General features: G+C 29.0%; 1 protein-coding gene across 1 annotated transcript in view; it reads right to left on the bottom strand.

Moving 5' to 3' along the window:
• Positions 1–718: 718 nt before the first annotated feature.
• Positions 719–20,500, bottom strand: part of cep85l (centrosomal protein 85, like) — a 77,069-nt gene continuing 57,287 nt past the window's right edge. Inside the window, 10 exon segments of the mRNA XM_051138132.1 lie at positions 719–3,740; positions 5,334–5,514; positions 7,645–7,752; positions 7,924–7,974; positions 9,987–10,104; positions 10,392–10,546; positions 12,537–12,689; positions 14,377–14,574; positions 14,674–14,791; positions 18,555–18,640. Of these exon segments, the coding sequence (XP_050994089.1) occupies positions 3,577–3,740; positions 5,334–5,514; positions 7,645–7,752; positions 7,924–7,974; positions 9,987–10,104; positions 10,392–10,546; positions 12,537–12,689; positions 14,377–14,574; positions 14,674–14,791; positions 18,555–18,640 (1,332 nt within the window). The 3' untranslated portion in view covers positions 719–3,576.

Raw genomic sequence — 20,500 nt, 5'->3', positions numbered from 1 at the left:
ATTTCTTTTTAGAAATTTTAAAATGTTTAAAAAATGTAAATTTGTTTTTGTTTAAAATAGGAATTAGATTAAAAGTTTATTTGAAAATCTGCAGGAACCTGATAACTTTTTTTTTTTTTTTTTTCTCAGTTTATTTATATATATATATAAATATAAATATAAATATATAATTTTTAAAATCTGCATGCACTGCATTCTGTAACTATTTTTAAAATATATATTTTAGTCTTATTTTATTGTAACTAAGTAAACTGCAGAATTTCAATATTCAAATGTTAATATATTTTTGTTTTGTGAAAAATGTTAAATGTATACGATTTTTTTTTAAATGTATTTAAATGTAGAATTTCAATTAAAAAAAAGTGTACAGTATGACTTACAGTAAATGTTTATTTTAAAATCTGCAAGAAATTGATGCCTTAACTGTTTGTTTTTGTTTTTTTGAAGCATTTTTATTTTTATTATTATTATTATTATTATTATTATTATTATTATTATTATTATTATTATTTTTTTTTTTTTTTTTCTAATGGTCAAAGTCCCTGAAATATGCTTCTTTTCTAAAATTACATTAAAAAAAAAAAAAAAAAAAATGCACTTACTATATAGATTTACACCAAGATTTGAGATGCACATTGGTTCCCTTATAATAAAACTTGTTAATCTACTCCTCTTTGTTTAAAATGACTGTTATTGTAATCAAAAACATTAAACAAACCAATGTAGAAAAATACTTTATTTGACATTTGTACAAATGAGAAGCGTTTTACAAAATGGAAAAATAGTTAATACTTCTTGAGAAAAAAATGGTACATAAATAGACCTTTGGCATTTGTAAAATCTAGCTGGAAAATTAAAAGCTTAAGAATTCATAGACTAATGAGAAACGTACTGTTAAGCCAACCAGTGGCTTCCAGTGCACAGTGAGTGGGGTCATGTCAATCAGTGCACATTGCTTTTGTATTCATATATACACAAATCCGCATGCTATCAGCTGTCAATAATCACTGTCCTGTACATTCTCCATCAGGTCATGAGCAGCTCTCCGCCTGAGAATAAATATGCATTGCTTGTGAAATATGGCTTAGCTCGTCTGCACCTTTATGAAAGAAACGTCTCATATCTGCCAGTTATGAGAAAACACCCTTCGATGCTGCATAGATTCGTAAAGGCACAGAATAACATTACATATCTGCAGAAATGCGTCATAAATGCTGGTTAACGTGAGGTTGCATAGCGCAGCGTACGTCTAATTATCTACTCCCTTCGTTAAATAAAAAGACAATTCTAAACCTACGCACATGCACGAGATATTATGAGCACATTATGACATTTGAAAACATGCTTAATATACTTTAAATACAATGAGAATACAGTTACCATACATAAGCAGTATATAAACGCTTGTACTGTAAATATCTTAAACATTCGTCACCTTGGTGCAAATAACGTGTGCACAGCTTGACATGACCGCATCGCTGGACTTTATCAACTACTGTATAAAAAATTGAGCTTGGGGTCAAAATGAACTTACTGACACTTAAATCCCTTCAGATCAAGCACAACGAATAAAAGAAACGCTTAAAATACCTGAGTGAACACGTTTTGCATTGATTTTGTCCATATTCCTAACAGTAACAAGGAATATACACTACCAGTCAAAAGATTTTTTATTTTATTTTTTTTTTTAAAGACGTCTCTTCTGCTCACCAAGCCTGCATTTATTTGATCCAAAGTACAGCAAAAACAGTAAAATTTTGAAATATTTTTTACTATTTAAAATAACTTTTCTATTGTAATATATTTTAAAATGTAATTTATTCCTGTGATTTCAAAGCTGAATTTTCAGCATCATTACTCTAGTCACATGATCCTTCAGAAATCATTTTCAGGTTTCTTTGAATATAAAGTTCAGAAGAACAGTGTTTATCTGAAATGGAAATCTTTTGTAACAACATAAATGTCTTTATCACTTTAGGTCAATTTAAAGCGTCATTGCTAAAAGTATTAATTTCTAAAATGTATTTTCCAAAAAAAAAAACAAGCTTTTAGATGGTATACTGCAAAAGCTTTTTATTTCAGATAAATGCTGATCTTTGCATAATACATTTTCAAAATGTCTTTTTATTGTAATGTGTAAATGTGTATACAAAATTTTAAATGACTGAATTAAAAGACAGACTTTCTATTTTTTTTTTTTTTTATTTTTAAATGTTTAAAATGTGAATTAGATTTATTTTAAAATCTGCAGGAACTTGATTCTGAGACTTTTTTTTTTTTTTTTTAATTTTAATTAAATTTTTAAATCTAATTTAAGTAAACTGCCCAATTTTAATTTTAATGTATTTTTATTGTTTTGTAAAGGCAACATTGGGATAAATGTAGACTTAAATTTAATCTAATTCACAAACATTTAACTGCAAAAAAAATTATGTTAAAATCTATAAGATCTCAATGCATTAAAAAAAAATTAAAGCATTTTTGGTTACTACCCAGTGTTTTTTTTTTTTTTTTTTTTAATGGCAGATAAATGCTGATCTCTGCATCTTTCTATTCATCAAAGAATGCTGAAAAAAAAATACTCAACTGTTATAGTAATAAAATCAGCACATTAGAATGATTTCTGAAGGATCATGCGATGCTGAAGAGTGGAGTAAGATGCTGAAAATTCAGCTTTGGTCCACAGGAATTTTAAAATGTATTCAAATAGAAAGTGGCTATTTTAAATAGTAAAAATATTTTACAATTTCACTGTTTTTGCTGTACTTTGGCTCAAATAAATGTAGGCTCGGTGAGCAGAAGACTTGTTTAAAAAAAAAAAAAAAAAAAAAAAAATTACTGTTCAAAAACTTTTGACTGGTAGTGTATGTGTTATCCGGAGTATATAAAATGTCATAAGCATGTTAAGAGGTCACAGGAAGTGCATAACATTCCATTTCCTGTCTGCCTTTGGAACGTAACATGTGCAACTTCTGTTCTGAAGTGAACTGTGCTGCAGCGTTAAAAAAGCAGCTCATATTTTATTCTAATTAAAAATGAGGTGTCCTGAATAGATTAACCTGGATTCCTCTGCTGTTTATCTTGAAATGAACCACTGCTAGTTTTTATGGAAGCTCAGATATACTAAACCACACAAATGACACTTCAGACGCAAAACTCGAAGCTTTCAAAGCTGTTCCTGTTCGGTGTTTCGATGTAGAGCGTCCTGAACGTCGACCTGCGACCTGTAGCTGTTGGGTAGATGATGGACCAGCTTCTTTGGGTAAAACTCACTGGCTTCATGAAGTTTGGAGGTACACAAACAGGAACACAAGGCACTTTAGGACACCAGTTGCTCTACTTTCTCCTTAAAGACGACTGACAGGAACAGTGTGAGGAGAAGCAGTCTCAATAAATACATTAAAACATTCAAACTCCTTTAAAATTCAAAAAAACAAAACGCTTGTTGCGAAGACGTCCTTGTAAACTGGATTCACAGCTTGGTCCAACCGTTAGTAGTCAGAAAGACCTTGTTTGTTTCCATCAGGTTGATTTTATTTTCCCTTTATGAGCTCTGGGAAGGTGGAAAGGGAAGCCTCATTGCGTCACGCAGTTTTCACCCATGTCCTGCGCGTATCGGTCCGAGATGACCGTCCGCAGCTCGTCTATGTCTTTCCTCAGCTGGCACACCTCCACCAGCTTGGCCCGCAAGCCGTCCTCCATCAGCGGCTTCTCGTTTTCCTCCGCCGAGCAGCTCATAGCTGGAACAAAAGGAAATGGGTTGAGTGTCACAAAGTGCATTTACTCTTATGAAAATGTTAACACAAACGAATTATCAATGATTAATATTTTTGTGGAAACAAAACACACTTTGTATCTTTGCAGTTTTAATTTCATGAACACTTGCTGAAAAGTATTTAAAAAAAAAAAAAAAAAATCAAATTACTGACTCCAAAAAAAAAAAAAAAAACACCAATAATTTAAAAACAGTTAAATGTAAAGGGAATATCAATTTTTCGTACTTTACAGTATTGTGATGCATAATTTGACTTGCAGCATTTAAAATGATTGATTTTTAGTATATTATTTTTAATTGAAATACATTTACATGAAATGAGAAATAAAATACTACATTTAAATTATAAATAGGTTAATGAATATACTAAAAGTAAACTGCAATACAAATTTCAAGTGACTAGTTTCAAGTGACTGTTAATGTCTTAATATCTAATTTGAAGTCAAGTTTATTCTGGATTATTAATAATGCAAATAAACTAAATATTAAAGACTACTGTAAAAAGTACAGGGAATAGGGATGCACCGAAATTAAAATTCTGGGCTAAAACCAAAAATTCTGGATGCCCTTGGCTGAAAACCGAAACTTTTTTTTTTCTTTTTCAGAATTATTTTAATAAATAGAAAGTTAAGAAGAATAGCATTCATTTAAAATATAACTATTTTGTAACATTATAAAATGTCTTCACGGTTTTAATTTACTTGCTGAAAAGTATTCATTTAGAATAAATAAATAAATTAATAAATAAAACTTACTGACTCCAAACTTACAAAAAACAAATCAAAAACACTGTTAAATGTAATCTTTCACAAATCTAAAAAATAAAAAAAAAATATTTTTTTTTTTTATACTGTACAATACAATACTGTGATGTATAATTTTAAAACGACGGATTTTACTGAGTTAACAATTGATTTTTAATTAAAAATACATTTAAATATGAATGAGAACTAAAATATGAAATTACATTTAATAACAATAATTAAAAATACTAATCTATTATATACATTTTTAGTGACTAGAGATGCACAAAATTGTAATATCCTAATATCAAATTTAAAGAAACAAGATTACTAATAATGCAAATAAACAAAATATTAAAGACTACTGTAAAAAGTAAGGAACAAGGATAAAATCAAAAAATTTGGGATGCACTTGGCTGAAGACTTTTGAATTATTTATTATTCTATTAAATAAGACTTTTTAATTCAACTCAATAATTTTAATTACACAGAATTTTAAAAATTCAAGCCAATAAAATATAGTCATATTAAATATCAATATATTATTTTTCTTTTCAGTTCTAAGCAACAGAATCAAATTTAACTGATTTATTATTTTTTGGTTTAATCATCCAAATAATGTATAGTCCTACAAAGCTTTTATCCATTTATTATGTCATTTCTGCTCATATTTTTGTCTGTTTTTCTTTTTTAGCCAAAAACCAAAAATGCCATTTTCAGCTGAATTTTTGGCAGTCAAAATTTCAGTTCATCCCCAGTAAAAAGATAGTATGCTGCTAAGGCTAGAGTTTAATATGTTCTGAGTAAGTACTTACATTTGATGCCAAGCAGCAGGGCCAGGTTGGGCTCTTTGCCTTGAGCTCTCTGTGTGAGCACACTGCACAGGCCCTTCAGATCCAGCAGACACAGGGACATCTCCTTCAACAGGGGTCCGGCCTCCTTCAGACAGGACCCGGAGGTCACATTCAGCGTCTCCTCGTCTGGCCGTCTTTGGTTCTGTGGAGATAAAAATACAGAAAGAAAAACACGTTACACACACAGCAGGGTGAATCAGGACAGAGGCTTTCAAGGGAACATTCAGAGTTTAATTTTAAATTATAGAGGTACAATGAAGACCCGGCTTGTCGCGTTTGCCACTGGAGGTTTGAGAGAATGGTTATTTTCACCTTCAAATGCTATTACGGAAACAAAGAATGTGCCTGAAGTGTAATTTCAGCATTTTACGCTGCCGTGCGGGAAGAACTTTCAGAGTTTGGACTGTAACGATGATGACTAAGCTTACCGATTGTGTGCGTCCTGATACAGATTTTCAGCGCAAGTCATTGCCACTTATTAGAGCGTATTCAAACAAGCCCTACAAATTCATAAGCAGCTGTTTGTGAAAGTGGTCCAACACATTAAACAGTGAGAGGTGGAATTACCAGCACTTACACAGCGGGACTAAAGCAAGAGCCGAAGACAAAGTGTGCCGTCATCTATTAGGGACGGCGGGATAAAATCTGCACATCAGGGGAGAACGCTTGCTAATTCATTCACATCTAGCCAAAAGAGAACCGTTTTGTGCGTTGTACATTAGAAATAATAAAACACGGACTTTATAGAAGATGCAGATGTTATTTTACATTGTGAAATAATAGTGGACAGCATCAATCAGCTTTGAAAGTCATTTTACACAGCTAGAATGTAGTTATGTGACATTTAGTAGATGCAGCTATGAAACTAATATTCTGCTAGGGCTCATAAAACTTGTGCACACGGTAAAGGCCTATTAATTATAATTCACAATAAAGTGATACTAACTGCATACAAAAATCTAATAAAAATAAACACATAAAACAAATAATGTATTAAATAAATTAATAAATAACAAGCTACATCTGAAATCACATTTAGGAGTGTTTGGGGTGAGAATAGAAGTGAGAAGTGAAATATAAAATTAAATTTTAATATTAATAACACTAAACATAATGATTTTAAACATTAAGTGACTAGGGATGCACAGAATTTTAATATCTTAAAAATAATAAATAATAATAGTAAATAAAAAAATAAAAATAAAATAAAAATCTTGAAGTGTTATTTCAGCATTTTATGCTGCAGTGTGGGAAGAATTTAGACAGTTTGGACTGTAACCTTGATAACAAAATAAAATAAAATAAAACAAAACAAAATAAACTTTTGATTTTAATTTTGAAAAATAACAAAAATCATATTTAGTCAAAGATATTAAGCAACACAGCTGTTTTAAATCTTGATGATATTAAGATTTTTTTTGAATATGTTAAAATGTAATTAAAATAGAAATTAACATGATAGAATAGAACAGAATTTTAATAGATAAAATAATAGAAACAGTGCATTAAAATAGAAAACAGCTATTTTAATTTTTTTTTTAAATATTTCACAAAATTACTGTTTTTTTTTTTTTTTTTTTTTTTTTTTTTTTTTTGCATTTTTTAAATAAATGCAGGCTTGGTGAGAATAAGACACAAGACTTTAAAAATACTTAAAATACTAAAAATAAAAAAAGGGGGGAAAAAACCCATCTGTTAACATAGATTTGCTTGCTTTAATACTGTAACAGCTGCTTGGAAATGAAACACTTCTCGTTTAAGGTTCCCGAATCTGTGTTTTAAAAGCAGTTGTGACTGAATTATGAGGGAACCAAACCGCTGTTCACCGCAGTCATACTTTACACAGGATCTTTTTATACTTGGTAATTAAACCTTACAATGCTCCATGGGTCTCGCATGAGAAGTCGAGCAAGAGCATGCTTGCTAATAATGTGGTGTCTCTGTGGCAGCGCTATGATGTACGGCCTCAGTGCTGGGCTCCTGCATTGTCTCTGTGTGGATCAGGGCGGCTGTATCACGCATGACTGCGGCTCTGTCAGACTCTCTGCTCTCGCTCACCTTGAGACGGCGCGGTGAAAAATGACGTCCTGAATTCTAATAACGCACCGAGGGCCGGTTGGGTTATTCATGACTCGACCGCCATGAAAAAGCAGGGCACAAAAATGAGCCTTCAATCAAGCTTCTAACTTCCGCTAGCAGGCTCATCTGTATGGTTTAGGAGGAAAAAGACTTAGCTTTAGAGTCCCTTTGGGGGCGGTTTGGAGAGCCGTACCTGCTGAAGAGTTTTGGAGAGGGTTTCAAGTTCTTCCTCGCGTTCCAAGAGCTGTTTGCGGAGCTCCTGCGTGATTCCCCTCTCCCTCTGCAACTTCTTTTCCAGGGCCTGCGAGGAGGAGAGAAGACGGTGGTTAGCGCATGTGCGTCTTAAGCAAGCCTTCTCTGATTACATCATTCAACATAATCATCAGCACGCATCCAAGAATAAGAGCCAATGAGCGAATCACAATGTTTATCCTAAAGCTTCCATAGCAAAGGGCAGAAAATGACATCTTACCGACATCTCTGGAGTGAGTTTGTCAATCTGCTGCTTCTGATTGTCAATCAGCTGAAACAAAAGAAATCACAAGTTAATCAATTTCACACGGCTTTGGTTTAGGTGTCTTTTGTCTTAAAACTTTCTACCTAGACAGCATTTTTGGATGTATATACATTATTAGCCAAAAGTCTGGAAACAATTCCAGTTGATCTCAAAAATGTTTTCATTTTTCATGAAATGTTTAAAAATTAGTCTTGTAGGCAAACATAAATTGTACATATATATATATATATATGTATGTGTGCACAAAATGTACGTTTTAATTGTGTAATTTAAATGCGCAAAGAAGGAAAAGCAGCCAACTAGTATCCAAAATAAAATAAAATAAAATACAAATGTTTTGATTTTAGTTTTGATTAGTTCTGATTTATTCAGCAATTTTTGGTCACTTCCATTGATTCGTTTCAATTATGGTTACTTCAATTTGTGTTATTTCATAAAATAAAATAAAATAAAATAAAAATGTTATCACTTTCATCGATTCACTTCAAATTTTGGTTATTTCCATTTGTGTTATTTCATACTACAAAATGAAATAATATAATAAAATATTTTGATTTTATTTTTGATTTATTATTTCAGTTTTTGGTTACTTCCAATTGTGGTATTTCATAAAATAAAATAAAATAAAATTTTGGTAACTTCCATTGATTCGTTTTAATTATGGTTACTTCAATTTGTGGTATTTAAAATAAAATAAAATAAAATAAAATAAAATAAAATAAAATAAAATAAATGTATTACTTTTATCAATTCATTTAAATTTTTGGTTACTGCCATTTGTGTTATTTTATTTCACAAAATAAAATAATATAATAAAATAAAATATTTTGATTTTATTTTTGTCACTTCCATTCACAAAATAAAATAAAATAAAATTTTGGTCACTTCCATTGATTCAATTATGGTTACTTCCATTTGTGTTATTTCATAAAATAAAATAAAATAAAATAAAATAAAATTATCACTTTCATTGATTTATTAAAATTGTTGGTTACTTTTTGTTATTTCGTACTACAAAATAAAATGATAAAATAAAATATTTTGATTTATTATTTCAATTTTGGTTACTTCCATTTGTGTTATTTCATAAAATAAAATAAAATAACATTTTGGTCACTTCCATTGATTAGTTTCAACTATGGTTACTTCAATTTGTGTTATTTCATAATATAAAACAATATAAAATACAATTTTGGTCACTTCCACTGATTCATTTAAATTTTTGGTTACTTCCATTTGGGTTATTTCATACTACAAAATAAAATAAAATAAAATAAAATAAAATAAAAAAATATTTGGTCATTTGGTTATTTGCATTGTGCTATTTCATACTAGTATCCAAAATACAACAAAATAAAATAAAATATTTAGATTAGTTTAGATTTATTCATCAATTTTTGGTCACTTACACTGATTTATTTCAATTTTTGGTAACTTTCACTTCATACTAAAACATAAAATACAATAAAATTAATATTTTTTAAATAAATAATAAAAAACTAATGTGTCTGAAGTGTTATTTCAGCAGTGTGGGAAGAACTTGGACACTGGTTTGGACTATAACTTCAATAAAATGAAAAAATAATGTTTGTTTGTTTTTTCAATTTATTTAAAAATCTTCAATTACTTCCATTTGTGTTATTTCATAACTTCGGATATATTTAGATATATAGGATATATTTAATAATACAGAACGACTAGGTGTTTCCAAACATCTGGCCGTGTGTCTTTTTATTCCTACACAATTTTAAATCGTAATATTTCACAATATCACTGTTATATTATATTTTGGTGAGCATTATAAATATAAAAAACCCTAATTATTAAAATCTAAACTTTTAGTGTAGTGTATGTTCTGTGAAATGTTCCGTCTTTAGTGAAAAAATTTCTACCATTAAATTTACTGATTATAATATACTATAAGACACCCGAGGCAGAGACATCTGGAAAGAAAAGCAGCACATGATTACAGTAATGTATTTTTAAGCGTCATTAGGTGCATCATGGGAGATGAGTACCAGGCTGTTCTGGCTCTGTTGTTCGAGCAGGCGAGTGTTTTCCCTTTCCAGCTGCTTCAGGTCCAGCATGGGCAGCCGTACCCCATCCTCCAAGCACTTCTCCACTTTCTCTTGTAGGCTGCAAAAAGAAGTTTCATCATTCAGATCCTCATTATTTATATCAAAGCCGCTGTGGCCTTCCATTATTTTTTCAGTCCGAGCGGATGATTGGCCTGATTTCATTCCCGTGTTTACGGCAGGTTTTCTATGTTTTTAATAAGAGCGCACCGCACTTTGATCTTCAGCTCACTTAACAAGGACAGAGCACTTTAAATATAAAAAGTGGCTTTCAGAAAGGGAGCAAATCAAAAGCAATGCTTCTGGCTGTGAGCTGGTCTCGGTAGAGTGAGTGTGTAAGTGCTGTACCTTTGAACAGCAGCCACGAGCTCTTTCTCCCGCTTGGACTGGGTCTCGATGAGGGCGTCTTTCTCCTGCAGCAGAGCTCGGTTTTCCTCCAGGGTTTTCTCCAGCTGGGCGACGGTGTCCTCCAAAGCCTGCTTCTTGCCCTGCACTTCCTGCAACTGATACGCCACGACATAGAGATGAGTACAGTAATGCACCACAAACATTTTAGGCATGTATATAAACGCCATTTTGTAATGTTGATTTTTATTCTGCCTTTCTAGAAAATTGCTCTAATTGATGTTGAAATATGTAGAAAAGTCAAGAAAAATTTAGTTGAGATGATGTTTTCAGAAACAAGCGAATTATTAAAATATTAGTAAATTAGTATTTGGTATATTTTATTTTCTGTGTTAATTTTACTTGTTCAACTGACAAGTAGTTCTTTTATGTTTCAGCATAAACCTTATTAAATTTTGTTAGACTTTGTTAGAAAAAAAACTATATGACAATGAGCTAGGAAAAAATATTTTTAAAATAATTAAGTAAAATAAAATAAAATGTTAGTTTTGATTTGTTCAACCATTTATGGTCACTACATAATTTCCATCCTTCCATGTGTCATTTTTTTTCTTTCCTTTTTTTTCTTTCTTAAGTTTTGTTAGATTTATGCTTACAGCAAGACAAAACTATATGACAATGAACTAGGAAAAATATATATTAAAAAAAAAAAACGAAATCAATTATAAAATATAAAGTAAAATAAAATATAAAATAAATAAAATAAAAACAACACAATTAAATAAAATTAATTTTTTTTTTTTTACATTTTGATAACTTCACTATTTCTCTAAAAGGTACAAGATACTGATATAATACTGATACAACATTAAAGTGTTTTTACAAATGTTTTACATTTGGTGGGTAGTTTTAAGATAAAATATTAGTATTTTGGAAATAAGTTATTTTATGTGTGTGTTTATTTTGCTCAGCCACTTCTTGTTTTTAGCATAAACCATAATAAATTTTGTAAAAAAAAAATATAATTAAAAAGTAAACAAATAAAAGTAATAAACAAACAAATAAAAATAAATAATATATATATATATATATATATATATACACACATATATATATATATAATTAGTTTTGATAACTTCACTATTTCTCTAAAAGGTACAAAATAATAAAATGTGTTTACAAATGTTTTACATTTGGCGGGTAGTTTTAAGTTTAAATATTAGTCCATTCGAAATTTATTTCGCTTATCCAATTCTTGTTTTTACTATAAACCACACTACATTTTGTAAAAAAAAAAAAAAAAAAAAAAAAATAAATAAATAAATAAATAAATAAAAAAAAAAAAATAAATAAAATAAAACAAAATAAATAAGATAAAATAAAATACAAAATAACTGTTAGTTTTAGTTTGTTTAGCCATTTTTGGTCACTACATAATTCCTATACTTCCATTTTTTAAATAAAATAAAATAAAAATGTAATAAAAATTAATAATTAAATTAATAAATGTACAATAAATTCAGTTCTTTAAAAACAACTCTTACACATTGTTTTAGGGTTTTCTGATATTTGTATTGAAAAGGTAGGCTAAAATATAAATGAGTAAAATGATTTTATTAGTAAACTGTTGCACTTAATCCAATTTCAGTATAGAAAATACAGGAAAATACATGTCATCTGGGTCTGGCTCAAAGTGACAAATTCCTCAAACTGCACCAAAGCATTACGAAGCTAAGAAAAACATGACCCAAACATTTGTTGTTGACTGTCAGATAATATTAATCCTCCTACAGTTGCACATACTAGTAAACTGTACAAAACAATGATTTAATAACCCACAATTAAGAATATTCCCAACCATAATGAAGAGCGTCTGACACATCAGCAGCTGTTTGCGCTGATCTGTTAGCAGAACGCCGTGGGGACTGTGCTGTGCTGGTTTAGCATTGAAAGGAGATGTTAATTATGCCCTGATTAACTCAACCATCACTTTTGATTTTGGGGGCTGACAATCAGATTTAAGGTTGAAAAGGATGATGATAAACTAGGAAAAAGTGGCATTTAAGGGCGCTGGAATGATAATCAGGCTAACACACGGCTAGTTTTGCAGTTTAGGACTTCAAAATAACGCTAGAGGATGGTCCATACCTGCTGAGCCTGTGTCTGGACCTCGTCCAGCGAGGGCAGGTCTGCCAGGTACTTCTCCAGCGTCTCAATGCGCTGCTGCTTCTCTTGATTCTGCTCCTGTTCCCGCTGGCATTTCTTCTTCAGACTGCTGATGTAGCGGTCACGTGTTTTCATCTGAACGGAAGCACAAAGTATCTCGTTACTCGTTTACCAATTGCATTACATATGAATTTGTGTGAAATCTGCATGAAAGTTTTCACAAACAAATCATGATTCAAATTTCCTACCAAAACTTATTCCACAGAAAATGTTTAAACAACTGAAACCACATATACGCCAAAATCACATAATCACATTATGACGCCCCTATGAAATCAGTTTGTAATCACCTTTTCCTGGATTCTGTTTAATTTTCAATTTTTAACTTTTTTTAATGGTTAAATAAAAAAATATCAATCAACAAGCATGTCTAATTAATTGAAATTCTGAAATTTAACAGCAATTTATAAGGAGTTTGACATAAATTATATTTTAAGGCCCTATAAAATGTGTTTTATTTTTTTCCCCCCAAATTCTGTTTTTTACATTTTAATTTTCTTGGATTTATTTCAGTTTTAATTTTTCTAGATTCTGTTTTAATGGTTAACTTAAAAAATATCAATAAAAAAAATCATGTCTAATTAACTGAAATCATGAAGTTTACACAAATTAACAGCAATTTATTAAAAGTCTGACAAAAATGAATTTTTAAGGAGCTATAAAATACTTTTTTTTTTTTTTTTTGGTCAAATTCAGTTTTATTTTTGGCAAATTGTTTTCTATTTATTTTCTGGATTCCACTTTAATGGTTTCATTACATTTTAATAATCAAAATCTAAATAATTTTATGAAAAATGAATTATCATTTTAATAAATTAAAATAATTTAGAAATACTGTGTTGAATATTTCTATTTTTACGGTAAATGAATTCTGGTAAATAATTTTTCTGATAAATATTCATTACATAAAACCTAAAATTAAAATGTATAATAAAATTAAATGCTGTAATGAATATTATTATAATATTATTTACACACACACACACACACATATATATATATATATATATAATTATTTATTTATTATTGTATTTATTTATTCTGAAAATGATAATGTATTTATTTTTGAAAAAAAATGTTATTTTTGAAAAAAAATGTCTGAGAAAAATATAATAATAAAATAATAAAAATAATAATAATAATAATAATAATAATAATAATATATGAATGAATGAATGTACTCTTATTTCTGGGAACATTTCTGAAAAGTATAAATATTTAAATTGTCAAATATTGTCAAATATTATTAATATTCCATGAACTTGACATTTCAATCTGAAATATTGAGATTAATTGTAATTGTTTTATTTGTAGTTTTTAACTTTAAGAAACAACTACGTATATTTAAAAATGAAAAAGAAAATAAAATAAAATAAATCAATAACTACTAAACAAACAGACACTTCATTTGGTTTTAGCACAGTGGCTGTCTTTATAATAATCATACTATATTTCTCACATAGAATAATGCACTGCTGGCTAATAATAGGTCTATCATCTGTTTTGATGGTTTGGGCGTATTTTATGCAAATAACGATCTTCAGGCATGTGGTCGCTCATTTACAAAACTCCAAACTCATTAACATCAGAAAGAGGTTAAGAACACATTCATGTGCGTGCACACGTGTTGTGAATTAGCTGTATGTTTTCGTAAGAAGTTGTTCTGTGCATACAAATCCAAAATAATCCATGCATTTATTCAAAACCGGATAACCTCGGACCTACGATACTCATGCACATGTCTTGAATTAAAAATTCTCACCTTTTCCTCCAGTTTCTTGATATCCTCAGTGTATTTCTGTGTGTTTTGTTTGAGAAATTCGCTGAGGTGGATGACCTCCAGCTCTGCCGCGGCTAATTTTCGGCCCAGCTCTCCGTTCTCACAGCACAGTGGGCTCACGCGCTCCGGCAGCTGGGATTTCGGACTCTGGCTGGATACCGGACTGTCATACGGAGAGTCCTAAAATAGTGGAAAGAAGCATCAGCGGTAGGTAAGCAATCTTTTTACTGCCATTATTGAAGCTTTCTATGATATTTGATTCATTATAAGGAGACACACCTTAGCTTTGAGCAGATACGAGTCATCGTAGCGCCCCCTCTGGTTTTGGAGGACTTGCTGTGCCCTTAACTCGTTTTCCCTGATCCTTGCGTGAAGCTGGAGGATTTGCTGCTTTTGCCTAGAAATCACAAATCAGTAAGACATTCAATATTCACTTTGATTTTATTGGCATTCACAGTCTGTTGCACTTCTTCGGGGTTCCTTGTGGAAAAGCTGTTTTAAAAACAAGCATGCTGAAAAATTCCTTTTGAGAAAGAAGGATATGTTAGCTGGAGGCAGTCGCTGTGATGTGGCAGGCACAACTACTTTGGTAAGAAATGTTTTTACACTTGTAATGACACATTAAAGTCGGCTTGTTGCACTTGGTTTGGACATTTTCTGCCTTTGAGCAAAATAAGAGAGGCTGTGTGGTTAAACATTACTAGAACAAACAAGCAAGATCAGAGCTATCTTGTGGTACCTGATTTTTTTGGATGAGGGGTTGCAAAAATGAATAATATGATATACAGATTATTATATTATATTATATCATATCATATCTATGATTATTATATCATAGATATATATATATATATATATATATATAAATAAAACAATAAAGAAACCCAAAAACATTTATAATATAAATTATAAAATAAAATATAATAAATGTTTAAAGATTAATAATAAAAATAAAAATAACAAATAAAAGAATATTTTTTTACAGCAACAATAAATAAAACATTATAAATATAAAAAAAATTTAATAACAAATATAAAACTATTATAAAATAAAATACAAAATGATTAATACACAATAATAATAATAATAATAAAATAATAATAATATAAGAACAATGCAATTTGAATTTTTTTTAAAATAAATAAATAAATAAATAATAATAATAATAATAATAATAATAATAATAGAATTTTTACAATTTTACAAACAAATTATTTAAACTTACATTTAAATTAACATTTAAATTTAAATAACAAATACAATTTACATTAAAATGAATTAACTTATTAATATATCACAATTCATAATATCAACTATACTTCTCATATGGTATAAAGTATAACATAAGTATAAGACATAAGTATAAAAATATAATAATACATATAAAAACAGTAATTCATGAATGTGATATTGTTTCAGAGAAAATTTCTGAAAAGTGTAACACATACATTATATATATATAATAAAATTGTTACAATTTTGTTAAGTAACAATAATAAATACACTTCACATTTAAATAAAAATAAATATTATATTAATACATTATTAGTTTTAATTAAAATATCACAATTTATAATATCAACTATATTTTTCATATGGTATAAAAAATTTAATTTAGGAAATAAGTATAAGAAATTTCTGAAAAGTGTAATATATACATATAATAATATTTTTCCCCATTTTTTTAAAGTAACAGTAACAAATAAAAAGATGATACTTAAATTAAAATTTAAAATACTATTTGAAATTGAATACATTATTTTGCCGTTAGTACAATGGCAACATAAAAAGTGAATTATTTTGTTGTCTTTATAATATCAACTATATTTCTCACACAGTATAAATCTTTACACACAAAAATATGTATCTGTGTTTATGTGTTATGGTTAAAAATCCCTGCTTTTTTTTTTTGCTTCGATTGTTTTTGCCATTTTGTTCCTCTCTACTGACTTCAGCGTTATTTTTGTACGGCAGGGTTTTGGGAAAAAGAGGGGGTGTGATTAAATCTGGCTGAAGTTCCCAAACATTGCTTACAGCACCTTTGATAAAGCAAACAAACACGTAAATACGCGATATCTAAACAGACATCTAATCTGTCACGTGATGCAGATGCCCTGAGCAAAACCAGACTGATAGCTAGCTAAACGCATTCTCAGGCTTTTCCTCATGTGTAATTCTTGGCAGGAAAACGCGGTACGTTTGCGTCTGAACACAGACACCGCAGACTCAACAGTGTCCGTCTGCTCTGTGGCATCTGCGGCACTTCCCCGTCTGTCAGATCTCACCTAAAAGCAAAGCAACACTACGGGTGACGGCATGATACTATAATTACAGCCGCTCAAGGTCACAGCAATCACTACAGGGTCACAGTCCTGAACACAGCCGACGTCGTGTTAAATTAATGAAACGCTATTAATGAAGCATCTGTCACATCCTCAGAAACAGGAGCTAATGACGAACATACAGACAAAAATGGATGAATCCATTACTTTGTATACACGGGAGGTCAGGATAGGCCTTGTTTGGACACAGACAGTTGAGAGATGACAGGAAATTATGCGTAGAAGCAGTGGCACAGCATTTTTTGTCTAGGGTGAGTGATTTTTTTAAATTGTTAGACTATGTATACATGCATCAGACGGACATCTTTTGACCCCATCTTTATAAATATTTGAGCCCACAACTTGAAAAATGATCAAAATGATCTTTGGAAAAATTCTGAGCACTCTAAAAGTCTTTGTTTTTTAAGGAGGCATATTATTGCCTGGAAGCATGTTATCTGATGGGAAAAAATATTTATGTATATACTTATATATAATTTTATATATACAATGAAAACATGTCAATTATATATATATCTATATATCTATTATTATTATTATTATTATTTAATACCTATTCATTTATAATGTACATATAAAATTATATAATTACTTTATTATTTATTCACAATCATATATAATGTAACAGAATATAACAATACAATGTAATATAATAAAACTACATATTAATGAATTAAGAATTGAAGGTTCATGTGGCAAGTAAAATCTATTAATTTAAAATCAACTAATAATAATATTAAATATATAAATATAATAACTGTAATAGAATATTTCTGTATTTATGTAAATTATATATTTTATTTAGATAATATATGAAATCCATTCATTTAAAATGTGTATTAATTTAAAATCAATTAATATTACATATATAAATATAATAAATGTAATTAAATATTTCTGTATTTAATTATCTAAATTATATTTTATTTATATAATATATGAAATCCATTCATTTAAAATGTATAATTTAAATTCAATTAATAATAACATTAAATATATAAACATAATAAATGTAATATTTCAGTAATTAATAATGTAAATGATCTATTTTATTTATATAATATATTAAATACATTAATGTAAAATGTATATTAATTTAAAACCTATTTATAATTATATTAAAATGTTATTATTTTAAAATATTATATATATATATATATATATATATATATATATATTTTTTTTTTTTTTATAGATTATAATAAAATATAATATGTACATATTAATGACATGAATTTGAGGTTAAAACATATATATATATATATATGTGTGTATGTATATATATATATATATGTGTGTGTATATATATATATATATATATATATATACACACATATACACATATTAATGAATATAAATAAAAAAGACTATAATAAAATATAATTTAATATTTACATATTAGTGAATTAAGAATTGAAGTTTATGTGGCAAATATAAAATCTATTAATTTAAAATCCATTTATAATCATATATATCAAACATAATATACCTAATCAATAGGTAAATCTATATATAAATCTATATCTATCTATCTATCTATCTATCTATATATATATATATATATATATATATATATAAATATATATTGTTGATTTTTTTATTTCATATTTGCCACATGAAGAACCTTCAATTTTTAATTCATTAATATTATATTATCTGAATTATAAGATTTTTTATCTTTGAACTGAGTGGTTGTGGAGCATTCTGGCCCAATTTAGCCATTCATTTCATTATATATTTGACCCAATAACCTGAGAATGGTCTCATTTTTTGCATACAACTTCAAGAGCACTCTCAAAGCGTCTTTGTTTACTCACCGGTCAATCTCCAGTTCCCTCTGCCTCAGGAGTCCCTCCTTAATCTTTACCAGGGTATTGACAGGGAGAGACGTTCCACCCAGCATCTGCGCGAAACAATAATTACAGCATTAGAACTCCTCATCTGCTGAACACGCGGGGTCAGGCTAGCGTGTACTTATGGTAAGCACACTGTAATTAGCATACTCTGTCATCATAATCACCATCAGCAACAAACTGCCACCAAAGCCACGCAGCATTACGGTGAAGAACTCCAGGGGGTTTGTAAAGGTCTTTTCTCACCTCGAGGATGACAGCAAGTCTTTGCGCTACTGAATCTAATTATGCATTTGTTTATAACTTAACATGCATGGTTTTTCCAAGGAGATGCGTGACTCTCTGAAAGTAGGTGATCTGAATGACAAATACATGTAATAAAATATATCTATCCATTATTATTACTATTTTTTGCCCTCATAATGGTGGACATAACAGTGTCCCTAAATAAAGTTAGTATGTACACAATCACCAGCAGTGCAGGTTTGAGTGAGGGGTGACAGATCCTGGCTCTTTAACATAAAGATCATTAAGGAAGCATTGCAAATGGCCCACTGAGCTGCTATCAGAGTGCTGAAAGAATCACTGAACAGCTCACTGATGATGTCACATCCCAGGGTTTGCACTAAATATACACCAGACATGAACTCCTGACTCTATAACACATTACAGCACAAGGGAGTCTGTTGAGACTTTCATTATTGTTATGATACATTATCTCATATATATATATATATATATGAGATTGGGGTTAGATATGTCACCTCTTTAATGTGAAACTGCTCAATTTTCAGATCTTTCTAAATCTTTCTTTAAAAAAAATTAAATATATATAATATAATTTGATTAACATAATTTTGTAATATATTATAATATATTTAGATATTTTTATACGTTGTTATATAACAGTAATTTAATGTATTTAATATAAGAAATTATACACAAAATAATAAATGTAAAAATAAATGAATTAGTTCTAGAACTAATTAAAACTAATTCTAAAATAAAATATACAATTAATATTTTTTAATTTAATTAATACTTATTTACTTTAATCATAAGGTGCCTCAATGTATACTTTTTAATTAATTAATAAAATTACAATTAATATTTTTTAACTAATGAATTAATTTAAAAAAAATCCATACATTTAAATGAGGTTAGAAAATGTAAAGTCTTGTATGTATTTAAAAAAAAAACCATTTAAAACATTATTTTATGTAATATTTTTAAATTAATTAAATCATTTATTATACAGTATAAAATACAATTTTATTTACTATTTTCAAGTTAAATAATTTACAATTAATATAAATTATTTACTTTATTAAAAATTAGAATGAATAATTATTTTTAAAAAATCCACTTTCAAATAAGGGTTTTTTTTTCCAAATTATGTTTATTTTAAATGTTATTTTATGTAATATTTTCTAATTAATTAAATAATTTATAATTTATTTAAATTAAATAATTTACTTACTTTAATTATAAGGTTCATAGTTACTGATTCTTTTCTTACTGAGCAACTATTCGCAATCAAACCAACTCTTACGGGTCTTGTTCGTTTCGCACTGGACACTGAATAGGATATGGTACATTTTTTCCACAACCAACGCGCTATGTGTTCAACCGACAGGGTTGCGCGGGAGCGACCAAAGATGCCAGTTACACATCTAGTTATCATATATATATAAACCTTATGTACATCTCTTAACTCTTTAAAATAGTGCGTATTGTTTCCCTGACCTGACTCTGCAGACTTGACCAGCCGCCAAGCTCACAAATGCCAACCCTATAAAAGCAGTGCATATAAGTGGCGCACTCGAGCCTGCAAACATGCCTTTATTTGCCTCTGGAGAGGTTTTCGTCCCAGCAGCAAACTGCGTGGTGATAAGAAGCAGGTGCCGCTT

The sequence above is a fragment of the Labeo rohita genome, chromosome 20, assembly GCF_022985175.1.
Source record: "Labeo rohita strain BAU-BD-2019 chromosome 20, IGBB_LRoh.1.0, whole genome shotgun sequence".
In the NCBI taxonomy this organism is placed as follows: domain Eukaryota; kingdom Metazoa; phylum Chordata; class Actinopteri; order Cypriniformes; family Cyprinidae; genus Labeo; species Labeo rohita.
Note: the sequence above shows the minus strand (reverse complement) of the source record. Positions and strands in the feature narration are given on the sequence as shown.